General features: G+C 38.4%; 1 protein-coding gene and 1 long non-coding RNA gene across 2 annotated transcripts; both read right to left on the bottom strand.

Moving 5' to 3' along the window:
- Nucleotides 1–7,143: 7,143 nt before the first annotated feature.
- LOC148104271 (uncharacterized) lies at nt 7,144–8,701 on the bottom strand. The gene is made up of 4 exons (XR_015718264.1): nt 8,627–8,701; nt 7,943–8,040; nt 7,810–7,860; nt 7,144–7,236 (listed from the first exon to the last, which is right to left on the bottom strand). It is a non-coding gene; the product is annotated as an uncharacterized LOC148104271 (long non-coding RNA).
- A 1,144-nt stretch (nt 8,702–9,845) lies between these two features.
- On the bottom strand, nt 9,846–15,798 carry LOC118455655 (transmembrane protein 272). Its single transcript, XM_035915281.2, has 5 exons — nt 15,679–15,798; nt 13,153–13,238; nt 13,000–13,050; nt 12,689–12,895; nt 9,846–10,823 (listed from the first exon to the last, which is right to left on the bottom strand). Exons 2-5 carry the CDS (start codon nt 13,214–13,216, stop codon nt 10,615–10,617), a joined length of 531 nt encoding a protein of 176 aa, XP_035771174.1. The 5' UTR covers nt 13,217–13,238; nt 15,679–15,798; the 3' UTR covers nt 9,846–10,614.
- Nucleotides 15,799–16,312: the final 514 nt, after the last annotated feature.

The following is a 16,312-nucleotide window of genomic DNA, read 5'->3' as shown; positions in this document are numbered from 1 at the left end:
AAATCTACATTTAGTCAAGACTCAGAGGGAAGGCAGAACTGCTGCTTCACAAATCCACCAGCTAGCAGTTGAAAGTGGTTTAAATCCATAATAGTTTGTGTCTTGTGTCAGAAATGTGAAAATTTGGTGTAAAAAAAATAAAAAAAAAAAAATAGTAATTTTTTTTCTTGTTGTTTAATGAAACCTTCTTCATTTTAACAATATGAGTTCAGTCGGCCTCTCTGTGACTCACAGAAGTTAACAGTTTTCCTGTAATTAGTCAAACTCGGATTCTCCCAGTCGGACACGCCCATCTGTGTAGCTAATCAGTTCATCACAAGGAATGCCACCCACCCACCTGCTTGCACAGCTTTACATGTACATAGTGGGAAACCTGTGATTCATCCTTTCCACAGGTAAAGGATCTCCCAACAGAAAAAATGAGCTCTTATCTGGACAGAGGTGTGAACAGCATGCTGTCTGGATTTTGCAATCAGCACCTATTTGACACATCTAAAGCAGCACTTCTTGCCTTTGAACTCTGTTCATGTTTTCGATGACTTTTTAATTTGCTGTCTACTTATTGATGAAGTGCAAATGTTTTAAGTTTAGAAAAATTCGATTCAGATAAGGATTGATGGCTGGAATTTCAATTCATAGGATCAATTAAATCAAACAAAATGCATAAAATATTCAGGAGAACTTTAAACCTCACGCAATCAAGCTACGCCGTGCTGTCCACGGCGTTCGCTCACCCATCCAAATTAATTAATTCAGTTGTTCCAATCGCTTCCATGCCCACAGGTGTATAAAATCGAGCACCTAGTCGTGAACACTGCTTCTACAAAGAATGGTGAAAAAATCGGTCGCTCTCAGGAGCTCGTGAATTCCAGTATGGTACCGTGACAGGATGCCACCTGTGCAATAAGTCAGTCGTGAAATTTCCTGGCTACTAAATATTCCACAGTCAGCTGGTATTACAACAAAGGGGAAGCGACTGGGAACAACAGCAACTCAGCCAGGAAGTGGTAGGCCACATAAAATCACAGGCTGAGCAGCTGCATCCAAGCCTTACACCACCAGGCGCAATGCAAGGCGTCAATGCAGTGGTGTAAAGCACGCTGTCACTGGACTCAGTGGAGACTTGTTCTCTGCAGTGATGAATCACACTTCTCTGTCTGGCAAGCCAATAGGCAAGTCTGGGTTTGGCAGTTGCCAGGGGAACGATACTTGTTTGACTGTACTGCACTGAATGCAGACTTATTTGGAGGGGGGATTATGGTGTGGGGTTGTTTTTCTGGAGTTTCTGGAAACAGTTTGGGGATAGGCCCTTTCCTGTTCCAACAACACTGCAAACCAGTTCACTAAAGAAAGGTCCATAAAGACACATTTGGTGTGGAAGAATCTGACTGGCCTGCACAAAGTCCTGACCCCAACAGAACACTAGGGCTGTAACTAACGATTATTTTTATAGTGAACTAATCTGCCTAATTTTTTTTCTCTTCGATTAGTCAACGATTATTTAATCTCCACTTCCTGTGGGCAGGAAGCTTCTGCTCTAGGCTCCAGCACCTCAAGTCTTCCCATCTGGGTCACCTTTGTCACACTTTGTTGCATGAAAATGAAGTAAATCAGAATATTAGGAAATAGAAATTAATGTGCAAATAGGAAACCAAAAATTTTCATGAGTTCAATTATAGCTTCAAATTAAATGACAAAGATTTTATTTGCCGGTCAAAATGACAAGTTAGCAAAGTTTCCATATAATTTAGTTCATGAATTGACGATTGCAGTGGCCATGCTCTGGAGTAAGGCTTGCTCTTATCTTAGAGCTGCTGATAACTATGCTGAAGATCCTCTCTGTCACGATTTCAACCATTTGAGAGGTGCATGAGCCTCTTTACAGGACAAACTCATCTATGTGCCTTAATACTGGTAAAACAGAATTAGTTACTCAGCGCAAATCTGGTTGCATATCATAGTTTGTCAGATGGTGTAACTTTCATTTCCCAATAAACCGTTTGTCCGACCCACAGATTAACGGCCTTAAGTTGGGTGGAAGAGGTTTACTATTCAGAATAAACGCTAATGTGAGAAAAAACAAACAAACTCGTATACAGTATAGCTGCTCCTGTTTAATGGTCGCATTCCACTCATTAACTAACAAAACTGAAATCGCGTTGGCTTAGCTAGCATCATCCTGAGCGGTTTCCGACTGTCTGTACAGTAATAGAAATATAAAGATATGAGCGTGACGCACTAGCTTAACTATCTAAAACTAACCCATTCAGAGGTGATGTCACAGCTCCAGGGTGCCGGGGTTTTGTTATAAAAGGAAAAGGGTTGGCTGACATCATATTAAATGAAATATATTAAGAATAGGATATCACTCAAGAGTATATGTGTGCAGACTTTATTCTGTTATACTCTATTGTGATTCTTGCGTTTGTCACTACATGTCTGTGGAAAAAAACAAAACCTGTCCTTAAGATTAAAACTTCAGCATCTGACGTTTTACAGGTCTGTTATCTTTGGTTCATTGCAAAAGCTACATGTGGAAATTTACAATAAAATATAAGCCAACGGACCAAATCATGTAGGAGAAGCAGATCGGCACATCTACCGGAACAGCACAACGACCCTCTGGCTGCTTCAGCAGTTGTATCTTGCTATTACCAGCCTTCAGAGCTGCCGGAGTGAAGTACGTGTAATGTTCAACCATTTGATGATCTGAGCTTCAAACTGGTTCTTGAAGTGGTTTGTGACTTAAAGGACTTGATTTTAGCTGAGTCAAAGTGGGTAGCTGAACTAAACACGGCTTTTGTTTTTCTTCCTCAGTCTCACTTTCACAGATCAATGAATCTTCTTTATTTTCTTTTTTGTTTTGTTTTTTGCATACCTGTTAAACACCTTAATCCTTATAGCTGTTTTACCTGCTACGCCTCGCTGTGGTTCATGAGACGAAAGCTTCAGTCAGTCACAGCTGCAAATCAACCCCATGTTCACCTTTTCATTTTATACATTTTACCTGTGCAGTTTCCACACTAACAGACGGCTCTAATGTCCACTGAAGGACTTTACACTTCCTACAAACTCACTGGTGAACTCACTGAGCAGGTGAGCCCACGAGCTGAGAGCGCCCCCAAGAGGACGAGGGGCGAATAGATTAATGTGATTGATTAGCAGGCTGATTTTTTACGACAGCAGCCACTATGGGAGTGCAGGGTAAACACAGTTGTGACAATTATTATTAATAATTATGCTTCTTCCAAGCTGTTTGTGCCATTTGTACTTTTTGACATGGAATTTTGGTGCACTTCTTATTATGAGGACTACTTACTTATGAGGAGGCGGCACCTGAGTGTTTTCTAACTCACTCTCTTGATTGAAAGTCAGTTACAATGTAACTTCAACGTAAAGTTTTGATGTTTTAATAAGATTGAACAAAAACAAGGATATGTGTGTTTTGATGTTTTAAATGCAGTAAAATTAAGTTTATTTAATGATGAGGTGTCTAAATTTATTATGTACATCCTGACAATGCTAGACTTCTTTTGTTGTGTGTGTGCGTGTGTCCAAGTGTATACATTTGTGAAATAATGCACATATCTGTTGTTGTTTTTTGTATTAGAGCATATTTTTCTATTCATCTGTCCTGTAGATGAATAATAATATTATTAAAGAAAAGGAAGGAGAAGAGGTTTCATATGAAGTCTTAAAGCTGAACGTAACTAAAAAACATGTGAAAATGTCAGAAAGCTTAGCCATTGTCTGGCTGAGGTTGTTACAAATAAAGTGACATCACACATTCAATTCATTTCATTTCATTTCAATAGTGCTAAATCACAAAAGTCACCTCAAAGAGCTACAATAATACAGAGAAAAGCCCAACAATCAGATGACCCCCTCTGGGTTTCCTGACTTTGTTTTACATCTGAGTAACTGAAAAAAAGAAAACAGAATAAAAATATTTATTATGTTATGATTGTTGTTACACTGACAGACAACATAAAAACCTTTTCAGGTGTTTACATTTAAGGCAGACTGGATTTCATCATATGGTGCGGATGTGGTCAGAGACAGTTGTAAAGCTGTTTGTAGATTATGAACAAATTCAGGTAAGAAAATATTGCTGAATTACAGATTCTTGCAAAGGCATTAATGTCACGGGATGTAAAGGCATTAGGAAAGCATCTAGTGGAGTTTGAATATAACTGTAGTCTGTTTTTGCTCCACTTGGAAGAACTGAAACTAAGAGTCAAACATGAGCGATGAAGAAACGATTTCACATAAAGAACAAACAGGAAATGTAACACTGTCAGTTCAATTTATTCACAAATCGACTACAATACAAATTCAAACATGATGATAAATAGGATGCAGTTCTTTGTGAAATAATGATTTGTGAATAATTTGTGAATGTGGACTATATATGAAATACATATATATATATAATTCCCAAAAGACATCATCATACTACCCTAAATCACTCAAACATCTTAAGAATACCTTAAAGACAACACGAGTCCAAAACAAACCAAAACAACATTAGGCATTACACAGGCATTATGAAGGATGTTATATTTAAACAACTTCAGAAGTCTGTAATGAAGAAGAGGATTAGGGGGAGCGTCTACCTTGGACCATGATACAGGTAAATATAACTCTTTTTGTAACGTCTGCAACCTCCTAAAATGAGCAGGACATATATTACACCATGTTATTATCACAATGATTCACATTCAGCACAATTTCTGAATTTTAAAAAATAAACCAACATATTTGGAAACTTTTTTCATAAAACCATCAATTTGCCTCTTGGAAGTCACAAAGTCATCAAACCTTCCAAAATATTGCAAATTTTACCCTCTTGATAACACTACTATTTATCTGGATACATTGTCAACATTTTTCTAGTTTCTGTTTGAGTTAAATACAACTACTTTTTAATTTATTTTTTTTTACATTTTTGCAAACAATAACCTATTAAATGTATAATATGTTGGAGATTATCTAGTTTTCATGAGACAAAACAGTATTGTATTAGTAGCAAACATTACTTTATATAAAATACTAGAGGAGTAAATACAATCATTAACATATAGAAGGAAGAAAACTGGGCCTAATATGGATATGTGGTGCTTTTATTGAATATTTGCTATTAACAGGCTAAATACAGGTACTATCTCTGCAATAATCCTATACTTTTGTTGTTAATAAAGCAGTAAGTAAAAGTCTTGAGACCCCCCTCATTTATCTATATTTTGCTTCCAAACAGCCAGATTATCTTGTTGTTGTTGTTTTTTCTTGCTTTTGTTTGTTAGTTTTTGTTTTTGCTAGTTTAGTTTTAGTTTTTTTTTAAGTGGTCTTGTACAATAGGTCTTCAGGTCTGACTGAGATCTAGGGAATTAGGAGTCCACACCTTATACCAACCCTGAACCATTTTTGCATTGTGTTAGGGCGCTTTATCCTAAAAGAAGTGAAGGAGACTGTGTCCATGACAGCATCTACATGACCTGCAATAATGATTGGGTGGTACTTGTTAAAGTAACATCCACATGGATGACAGGACCCAAGGTTTCCCAACGAGACATTTCCTAAAAACAGCACACTGCCTCTGATGGCTAGCCTTCTTGTCATGGTGCATATTGGTGCCAGGTGTTCCCCACATGCACCTGGCCCGTGATGTAAAAGAAAACACAATTCATTAGCTCAGGCCACCTTCTTCCTTGCTCTGTGGTTCAGCTCTGATGCTCACGTGACCGTTGTGACTGATCTACGGTTATGAAGCCCCATGTGCAACAAACTATCAGAACCACCATGAACTTTTTCTGCTGTTTTTTGAGCTACAGTAGCTCGACTGCTGGAAATGAGGGGCGGCTAAAGACTTTTGCACAGCACTGGAGTTAACTAACAATTCCACTGAAGAATAAACTTTATTCAGCTGCAGCATTTTATGAAATAAATATTCTCCCTGGTGTTTTGTTTTTGCCACATTTGATTGCATTTCAGCTTTATACGTTTTGGACCTTTGAGAATCTCGAGTTTGTAATAACTGAGCTGCCAGTGGCTCAGTGGGGCAGAAAATCATCAACCAACCTGTTTTATGTGCACATGTAATCAAGTGCTGAAAATATTATTTGTAATAATGAATCAAAAGCTCAAGTTAATGCTAATATCAAAAGCATTTTTACAAAAACATAATCATGTTTAATCCTGCATTTTACACGTCAATTATAATGTCAGTGCTGCTGTATTATCCATTTGATGATATGCTTTAAATACACATATCCCATAAAAACACTCATTAGACAGCATACACACTAATTTTGACCTTCTGTGTGTATTTATACTTGAACATCAACAACCTCATCTGCTTCTTCTTTACAATGGCAACAGCAACAAATAAATAATAAGACGTTGGTCAGAGTGGTGCTCCAAAATGCAAAAAGGTAGAGTGTCTTATTGCAGTATCTGTAGTCTGGTTCATATTTGCTGTAGATCACTGCATTACCTGCAGAAATATGAGAGAAATCTCAGAAAATGAATGATTTTGGTGGAATATCAATTATCAAAATATAATATAATATATCAAAATAATCAAATAAATAATTGAATAAATACAATTTGTTATATATTTCTATTCTTTGGGCACCTGAGAGGAGAACAAACACAAGCTTTTTAGCTTTCATTATTTCTATTTTTCTTATCTTTTTTTTCCCGGTGCAGCATTAATATGATATTTTTGCTTAATTAGTCCTTTATTTTGCCAAGTTAAAGTCTCCTTGATGTTAAAAATGTCCATTTCCAGAGTAAACTGGCCAGGTTTAGGTTTAGGATTGAACAGCTGGTGAGTGCTGTGTACCAAAAATGGTTATATTATATAAAATTGAAGATCTCCCCACTCCATGCCATGTAAAGCCAAGACTCTGAAACTGAACTTATCACTTGGTTATTTGAATAATTCTAGTTTTGCTTTTTGTTTTCTTTCTCTGTCATACTAGTTGCTTGCTTAATCTGGTATTTTCTGCTGTGCAGGCTTCATGTTATTCAAGAGCTGCCTGCTGTGGTCAGAAATTGAGTAACACCCTTAAAGCTTACCAGCAATGTACCAGCAAATGAAGAAGAGGGTGGTCACGGACCAACAAAGCAGGTTACATGACCTGTACATACACCATGCAAAGAAGGCAAAGATGGGTCCACAAAGATAAATAGGGATGAAGGGAATTCCTGGACAGTCCTCGAAGTACTTCCCACCTTTTAGGCACAAAGACAAAGTATCACCAGAACTGCTTGCACGTCACCTGTTTGATAACTATCTTATTATAAACCTCTGGCTTTTCTCATGAACTGTTTATTTGATCTAGTCTACACTGGTGTGGTGTATTGTTGGGGACACAGTGAAGGGCTCGCTCATAGAGTCGCAGTGTTCTTAATTCAACTGTTAAGCTTTTACAACTTCTGCTTTCTTGAGCGATCAGATCCTAACAAACAAAGTGTGGAGCAAACAATCAATATGTGTGGGACGTCTTACTGATGCTGACACGTAGTCTCAGATGTTATGTATCTAATTTGTTTGGAATTCAGGCTGCAGATGACAAAGACACCTTCTTCAGCACCATCATTAGTTAAAGTGCAGGAGCATAAAGGGAAGCTATGGTATTCTTACAACTATGCATGCCATTTTCTATTGTCTGGTCTTGTTATCTCTGGCAACTGTATGTGAAGCAACTAATCTATTAATAATATCATAAAAATAACATGTGCTACATGCACTGGTAATATATATTCAGATAAATTCAGTCTGAATGTGCTGCTTCTTTCACTTACCAACTATCACTTGAGCAAAGACTGTGGCAAATAAAATCAATGAGATGCAAACTGAAGGGAGACAGAATAGATTATTAAAATTACAAATGAGACGGCTCAACAGCTGCAGATGTGCTGCACAGGACTCTCTTACCTAATGATGCTGTTTGTTTTGCCATTGTGTCAACTTTCACCAGCACAGATCCAGACAATCCAGTTGTTTTTATTTGTCAGGGAAATGAAAAGATCAGTCTGCCAGAGAAGAGAAGCGTTTACTATCGATACAGTCTTACAGAATGAGCAACCACCTAATCCCCCCCAACAGAAAATAAAATTAGGCATTACCTTTCTGCCGTGTGAGACACTCAGTTTATCTTTTCTGGCTCTTTTGTATATGTAAATGTTAGTAACCACCAACAACATAAAAAACCTTTTAAAAAATTTCCTTTGAAAGACAATGATAAAGTGGCTCCTCCCATTTGAAGTCTACCACAAAACAAACAACAAATTTATTTGAACATTTTTGCTCTTTTCTTTTTTTAAAAGTAACATTTAGTTAATGCAGGCTCCAGCCCCTCTGGATTGGATAAGGTGAAGAGAACTAATGGACAGTACTTATTATAAATAGCCTATTAGACATAAATGCAAATATAAACGAGTACAATACAGGATGTATTATGAAACACTGAACAAATCCACCAGTGGGACGATATGACACAAACGACTGAGCGTCATGTACTGATAAGCATGTCTTAACTGGCATTAAAAGTATGCACAAGTACAAAAGTAGCATAAAAATTGTTATACCTTCATTCTCTTTATAAGGAAACGTGTTTACCTGGAGGTGCACTGAAAAAAGATGTGAACATGTATCAAGAAAGAAGCCTGCGCCACCAAAACAACAATGCTGGAGGATTAGTGATGAAACAGAAAGTTGTGTCCTCAGGAAGCCACGCATTTGCAAGCACTTCCTCTGGGGTTTAACTGCAGTTGGCATCTGTTTACAATGCATTACTGCTAATATTTCATTAGTCTATCACAGTTTTCTCTAATTTATTTTATAGAAAAAAAAACCTATATAACAGTTTCCTCCTCTCCACTGAGCCCCCACTCATAAATAAAATTGCTTTAACTGCCACTCCAGCCTTCACTTTGCAAGCCTCTATGCTTCCTGCGTGAAATCATCACAGTCTCCACTGTTTCTCTTTTGTGACACCAATAGCATAGGCAATTTAAAGGTTTTCCCATAATGAAAGGTGTATTCTAAATACCAAACAGAACTGCATTGTATATGAACCAACCTGTTTAAAAGGGTTTGAACGAGTGTGATTGTAAAACACTTAACTTTATTACTTTCCCTAAACTGGCAGATAAATGGTTAGTTTATCATCATTCATTAGATTTTTTTTTAAATTATGATATATAATAGGCTCTTATTCAGTGGTTTCAATGGTCCAGATTAGTCAGTTGTCAGTGGCAGTTGACTATTCACAGACACTACCCCTTTTCAATTCAATTTTATTTATATAGCGCCAAATCACAAGCGCTTTATATTGCGAGGTAAAGACCCAACAATAGTACAAAAATGAAACAAGTGACCCACTATGAGCAAGTGCTTTAACGACAGTGGGAAGGAAAAACTCCCCTTTAACAGGAAGAAACCTCCAACAAAACCAGGCTCAGGGAGGGGCGGCCATCTGCTGTGACCGGCTGGGTTAAGGGGAGAAAGACTGGACAAACACAGGGTGTGGAAGCGAGCCAAGCAGGAGAAGAAATAACTAATAATTTAGCACAGAGTGGTGTATAGAGGTGTATACTTCAATTCTTAACCATAGTCGTCTTGCACAGAAACAGACGTTTGAATAAATAAGCTTTGATATTGAGACAGTGCCCCATTGCAAATTTTAAACATCAGATACACTAAAAATATCTTTACTGTCCATTGTGCGATTGGGTCTAATGCTTTCTTGCACAGATAACTGCCGTTTAGCCTGTAGGTCCAGAATTTCTGCTTTTCAGATAAAATCGATTAGCCACACAAAACTTCCCACTCTTGTCTTTCATTTTTATTTCTGACATGACAAAATACAGCAGGTCTTTTATTTCAAATCTCAAGATTCATGATCCATAACTTACAGCGATAAACCTCTGACAGACTTTAATGACGTGATTACATTTTGAACAGTGAAATACAGAGAAGTGTTGGTTTCCACAGAAAACAAACCTACACTTTACAGAATTATAAAGTATGAAAAACTGCATTACAAAGGATTTTTTTTAGTATTTGTTTATTCCCTGATTGATACCATTACCAAAGTGACTTTTTCCATTTCATCATTTACACGCAATAACCCGAATTTGTGGCTCATCATGTAACAGCACAGATGTATCAGCTGAATCCTAACAATGACTGATGCTCGGCGTTTATCTGCAAATAGGATGGCAGTAAACGATGTCAGTGGCTGATATTTATCTGTAGCGTCACTAAAAGAGTTTAATGACGAGCTGAGATCCTTGTGAGAAAAACCTTCCTCACATTTATAATATAGACGTGTTTTCCTGGGACAAACATGGAAACAAATAGGAAAGTAAAAATAATTTTGCTGTTGGAATCACCTCTCGCATAAATTCTTAAACACCTGTGATCTTCTTGATTTCAGAATAAAATTCCTGTAAACAGTAGCTCCTGCAGAGGTATAGAAAATGCTCATCTTTCAACACAAGATGCGCGGTCAAATCACACACTTACAACATATTCGTAAACATATCTGCATCAGTAGCATATTCATTGTGTGCGTCCAGTACCGTCATCGTTTCTGAAAGTCGTTACACGTCGTCGTCGGGATCGGCACGGCCACACAGGCAGAAGCAGAGGAAGACCAAGAAGCCGCACACGAAAAACAAACCGATCAGGATGTAAACCAGAGTGGTGGTCCAGAAGGCAAACAGGTAAAGGGTCTTGTTGCAGTAGGTGCCCACATCTGTTGCGTTTTTGGTGTAGTTGGGCTGATAAATAGAGTAGATCCATACATTACCTAAAAAAAAAAGAAAAGGAAAACAAATGAAGTGAAGAATGAATAATAATTGTTTGATCTCTCTGCACATAAGCTGGACTTTAGTGTTTGGAGGCCTGACAGCTGACAGGATGTGCACGGCAGCACTTGAAGCCTCACTGAGCTTAGACAACTATTGTAATTATCTTAATTCATGTCACATGTACCTCTCAGGGGTTTGTGTGTAGTAATCCATTAAAACAGCCATATATTGCCACCTAGTGGCCCTTGCATGTTACAACATTCTCATTCTCACCCTGGTATACCTTAATGCTCATGTGAACAGTTGTTCAAAAATTATCTGGTTTTAGTAATCCAGATTATGTGTATCTAATCCATCTTACCTTTATCCTGGTTGTTCAAAACAGAACTTATAGGCTCACTCTGATCCAAGTACAGACTTTCAAACATGATCAAATTCAGATTAACAGCATTTTCATTAGGATGCTGGGGGCGCTAAAATAAAAAAAAATTAAAAAACAAAATTAGAAAGATTCCCAATTAACTGCCTGAAGTTTGTTAACGCCCTATGACAAACGGAAGACCTGTTCAGAACGCACCCTGCCTCTCGACCAATGGTAGCTTGGATAGGTTCCAGCGCCCCTGTGAGCCTGATAACGATGAGCAGATTTAATGGAGCGATTGAAGTTTGATAATAAACAGCTATTTTGGGGAATATTTAATTAGCAAGAAATTCGCTATTTTATCCACAACCAGGTTTACCTCTCCTACTTTATCATGACTCAGAAGCACTGTACTGCATGACCTAAATAACTGCACTACCACAAAAGCCACAATTGAGACAGATACAGTCAGCTACTGCTGGTGATGTTAGCTAGCAAAAGAAACAATTGAAAAGATGATTGAAAAAAAATCAGCTGACACATTTCCTGCACTTTGGATGGATTAATCCAAGTCTTACACCACCATCATTTTCTAACATAACTTTACTAAATTTACTTCCTTTATCCCTTCTTGTGAGGCGTTTGGATGCCCCTACCCAGGCAATACGGCCATCGGGAAGTGTGAGACAATGAGGAAGCTGAGGAGCATTTTCTCAGAGACTTTGCACAACCTTAAGTATTTTTAGAACTGCAGTAGTCTACTGCGACGTGACTACTGCGACGTGACTACTGCGACGTGACTACTGTCGCAGTAGTCACGTCGCAGTAGTCACATGCAGGTTTAAGGCACTTCTGCTTTGACTAAACTTTCAAGAACTGGAAGCTACATCCATCATTCATATACAGACTGATCTGCTCTTCCCTCTGCCAAGAATAATGGCTATTGATCTTCTGACCAATGAGAAAAGAGAGCATATTGATCAATCAACACTCAACCCTAAAGACTACAGTCCTAATTCACATCCATGTTTTCAAGTTGTACTCCTTGTTTTCGTAGCGGCTAGCTTCTTTCACGCTGTGCTAGCGTGGGATATCAATGTGTATTTATGAGTCACAAGTTTTAATGATTAGACAGGGAATCCTGCACCCTGACTACATAAGACTCAGTGTCTGCTATGATAAATCTAAGAGACACAATAAAGGGAGAGCACTTAACACAGCACAATATATTTTTTGCTGGCTTTTTAATACATTCAGTTTGGTGTTTGGAGAGTCATGGAGCTGAAACTAATGTGGTCTATAATAGAAACAATCTGCTATAAAAGCTGCATGAAGCACACTGTAAACATTGCCTGTTCTGTTTGCGGTGCTGAGAGCCGTTAATGTTTAATCTCTTTGGTGTGAATTTATGCTGGTGGTTTGTCCGATGACCATGATTTTATTTACACAATTTTAACAGGCAGCCAACCAGAAACAGGTCTCTTCCTTTACTTTTTAACTCACCAGCGATAAACCAGCAGAAGAGAAAGATAGATGTCAAGGAGTTCCAGGTTGTGCAGATTGTGCTCAGAGGGTTGGAGGTGCCTTCTTCGGACTCCCTGGCGCAGGGCAAGCAGGAGAGCAACGACAGAATCAGGCCAAAGACTCCCACCACTATCAGATAGATGGGGATGTAGTGCTGGCGCGGACACTCATGAAGGTATATTGTCCCTGGTGGACACAAGGAGGATGATTCAAAAAAAAGAACAATCTGAGCTGCCTGGAAACTTTAATAACTGTGAACACTCAGTCAAGTAAGTAAATATGGAGCTCACCAATTGCAATCTGAGCAATGGGCATGCCGCACAAAATCACCTTTGAAATCGCTGCAAGAAAAATCAAACACTGAACTCATTTTCTTCACATGATATTTACAGAAATGAAACTATGACACCAGGGTTCATGATGTTAGCGTTGTTAGAGTTTACCTAGAGCGGGTGCTGGGGGTTGAGGATGGTTCCGGATGCGTCCCATAAGGTTACTGCTCGCCATTTTTCCTAATGAGTTTTTTCACCTGCGGAAGAAGATAAAGAGCTGAGCTGGTGAGAGAAAAAAATTGTTCAGATTCTTTTAAAGGTTAAAGTGAAGTTGTGCAAAGCGATTTTGAGCAGCCAGAAAAGGCGGTGACAATGAAACAAACAAAACAAATCTTCTGATTACAATACAAGAAATTTGTATCTTTGTCTGTGAGCTCCTCCTTCGTCTGAGGCTCCTGTGGGCTCTAACCTACAGGTTTGTCAGGTCATCAAGCGGGCTATCAAACATTGAGAAATGGCCTAAAACGAACCAATTTTAGCATATGAACATCCACCACTTCTATTTTTTTGAATTTTCCCAATGTGATTAAGTACAAACGCTTGCTGGCAGCACACACACTAGGATTGGATACCAAACTCTGTATTTTTCAGGCTACTACGAAATCAGTCTGCAACAGATGTTTGGTACCAGAACATGAGGACTGGTACCAGGATTAGAGGAAGAAAGAGAGCGTTCCTTTGATGTGTTGAGGAAGAACAAAAACACAGGATGGTGGCAGCGGTGGTGAGCCACAAACAATCTCAATTGTTGTCTCACACAAGACTCTCAGGAAAAAATTGTCATGGCAACACAGCACATCTAATCTGATGAAACACCAGGTCAGTCACAACATACTGTATATCTAAGACATGAAGATTATATCAAATCTGAAAACCAAATTCACTAGCAGAGCGGCAGCTAGCATTAGCATTGGGAGATGATGATGAAACTTTTAGTGAGACGTTGTTAACAGTAAATCCCCCTAACTTTATGTGAGATGGCACGTCTGAAATATTAATATTTTAGTATGTAAACAATAAGACAACCACGTTGTCAGACAATGACGTAGGCAGCCGGTGTGGTATGTATAATATTGCAAACAAAAACAAAATAACAAAGTGTGTCAAAGTTTGGATTTATTTTGTATGACATACTCTTGAACTTATCATTTTAACACAGAAAAAACAACAACAAAAAACCAAAACAAAACCAAAAGGACAGTTGGATACGATACAGGTTCAAATGTGGCGAGGCTAAACAGCATGGGTGGGCATCTACTGGAGGTTAACATGTGCAATGTTCTTACGTCATTCCTCGACAGCAATATTTCTATTTCACGGAGGAGCCATTTTCCACACTGAAGCTCTCTGAGCGCTCAATAAGATGTAACTGATTAAAACAACAACAACAAAAAAAACTTAACCCTCTCAGGCTCAAATTAAACTTTTTGTTGCTAATGCCCAAACAAGTCCTGCAGTGGTACTTCTGAGTAAAAAAAACCTCATAAAATATGTATGTGGGGTAATCAGGTTGTTAGTTTTTAACTGTTGCAAATCAGCAACGCCTGCCTTGAGAGGGTTAAATGGACACCTCTGAGTCTTGCAAAATGTTACAGAGCTATTTTACATTCTTGTAATATTTATAGACCGTCAACTGAAACCTCCCAAATATTTCAGTGTCATTGCTGAAAAATAAAATAAAATAAAAGAGCAACTTTTATTAATTAATTGAGAAGCTTTAAACAAAAAATGAAATTACTGACCAAAACTCCAATAATCGAATTAGACACAAACATATTTTCATTTCATTGTAAATGAAAGGTGATGGCATCGTGCATTAGTAGCTATGATAACACACTTTATAATTCATGGGAATGCTTCCAGCTATCATGTGTGTCTCTTCTATAAAGTAGGAGAGACTCAGAAGAGATAGAGTCCAAAACAATGAATACTACATTTCCCATACTGCAGCTGGACCCCATCTCTCATCGAACAAATTCCCATCTGAGGTCCTTTAATAGCAAAGCAGGTCACATTAGCCTAAATTCAATTTACTCTCTTGCAGTTTATGTTGCAGCTCTTAATTATGAGCACAGACAGAAAATGTGATTAAACGAGGTGAACACAGAGTGGATTCAGTCTGTGTAGAAACTGGATCGACTGAACTGCAGTGAAGAAGATAAAGGGAGGAAGGAGAGGTGTGTCTGCATTCACTACAAAGCCAGTTGGACCAATATTACTGGAAGAGCAGAGGAAAGGAAACAGCTCGTGTTCCACAATACAAAAGAGAACGCAGACACAATCACGAGGGGAAAATGTAAAGCATGTGTGATCCTGTTGAACAAACTTTTAACAGCATCCGAGTTGCTTTACGGAGTTCCTAGAAAAGTGACGCAATTGCTTTCAAAACCATCCCCCCCCATACGCTTTATAATGTTCCCTATCCAGCACGTTTAACGTTAAACTGCAGCCTCGCCTTAATTTTTTAAGTTCGCAAGACGGTAAGCGTCTCCGCCTGCGTGGGACACAGACACGAAGCGCGTGTCGTCTCTCGAGCCCTCAAACAACAACAAAAAGTCAACACAAACAGAGAGGGAGGAGAAAATGAGTTTCTGTGTTTAAATAAACGACTGACAGATTCCCTTTTAAATCTCTTACCTTGTGCTCACTCCGAGTTCACCTCCTGCCAGCTGCTCGCGTCTCTGACAGCCTCACCTAGTCGGATGCAAAGCCTCCGCCTCTAGGGAGCGCGCATACAAACTAAAGCGCTCGCTCACGCGGTCAGCTGATTGTGAAAGAGGCGAGAGGTGACAGGCTCTGACACACATCCGGTTTAATAATGAGAGTTGTTAATGATAAGCTTTAAAAATGACCGTGAAACACACCGTGTAAACATTCCAATACTTAAATAAAACCGTTTGAAAAACAATTAATTAATGCAATTAACTGTTGTTCTTTTCATAACACCGGCCTAAAAAATGGCTCCAAAAAGGCTTCTGAATGTTTCATCCCTTTGGACTGTTTTCAGAGATATATTTCAATATTTATTTATTTTTAAATTTCCAGGCTAATATGTTAAACTGGTGTTAAATATTTGAGAAAGAAGGAACGATTGTACCATAAAATGCAAATAAGGCTGAATTACTAAGGGTGTCATTAGGGTGAAATCATTTTTCTGCTCAAAGCAATGGTCGTGGTAGTTTCAGGTCCTTCACTTCTTACAGCAGCTGCTCACTCATAGCAGCTGTCCTGATAATCAAATGCTGTCACATGAGAGCAGATAAAAGGTGAA

This window comes from Neolamprologus brichardi, chromosome 3 (assembly GCF_056152115.1).
Source record: "Neolamprologus brichardi isolate AB-2024 chromosome 3, ASM5615211v1, whole genome shotgun sequence".
In the NCBI taxonomy this organism is placed as follows: Eukaryota; Metazoa; Chordata; class Actinopteri; order Cichliformes; family Cichlidae; genus Neolamprologus; species Neolamprologus brichardi.
The sequence above is the reverse complement of the archived record's forward strand: the minus strand, read 5'-3'. Positions and strand labels throughout refer to the sequence as shown.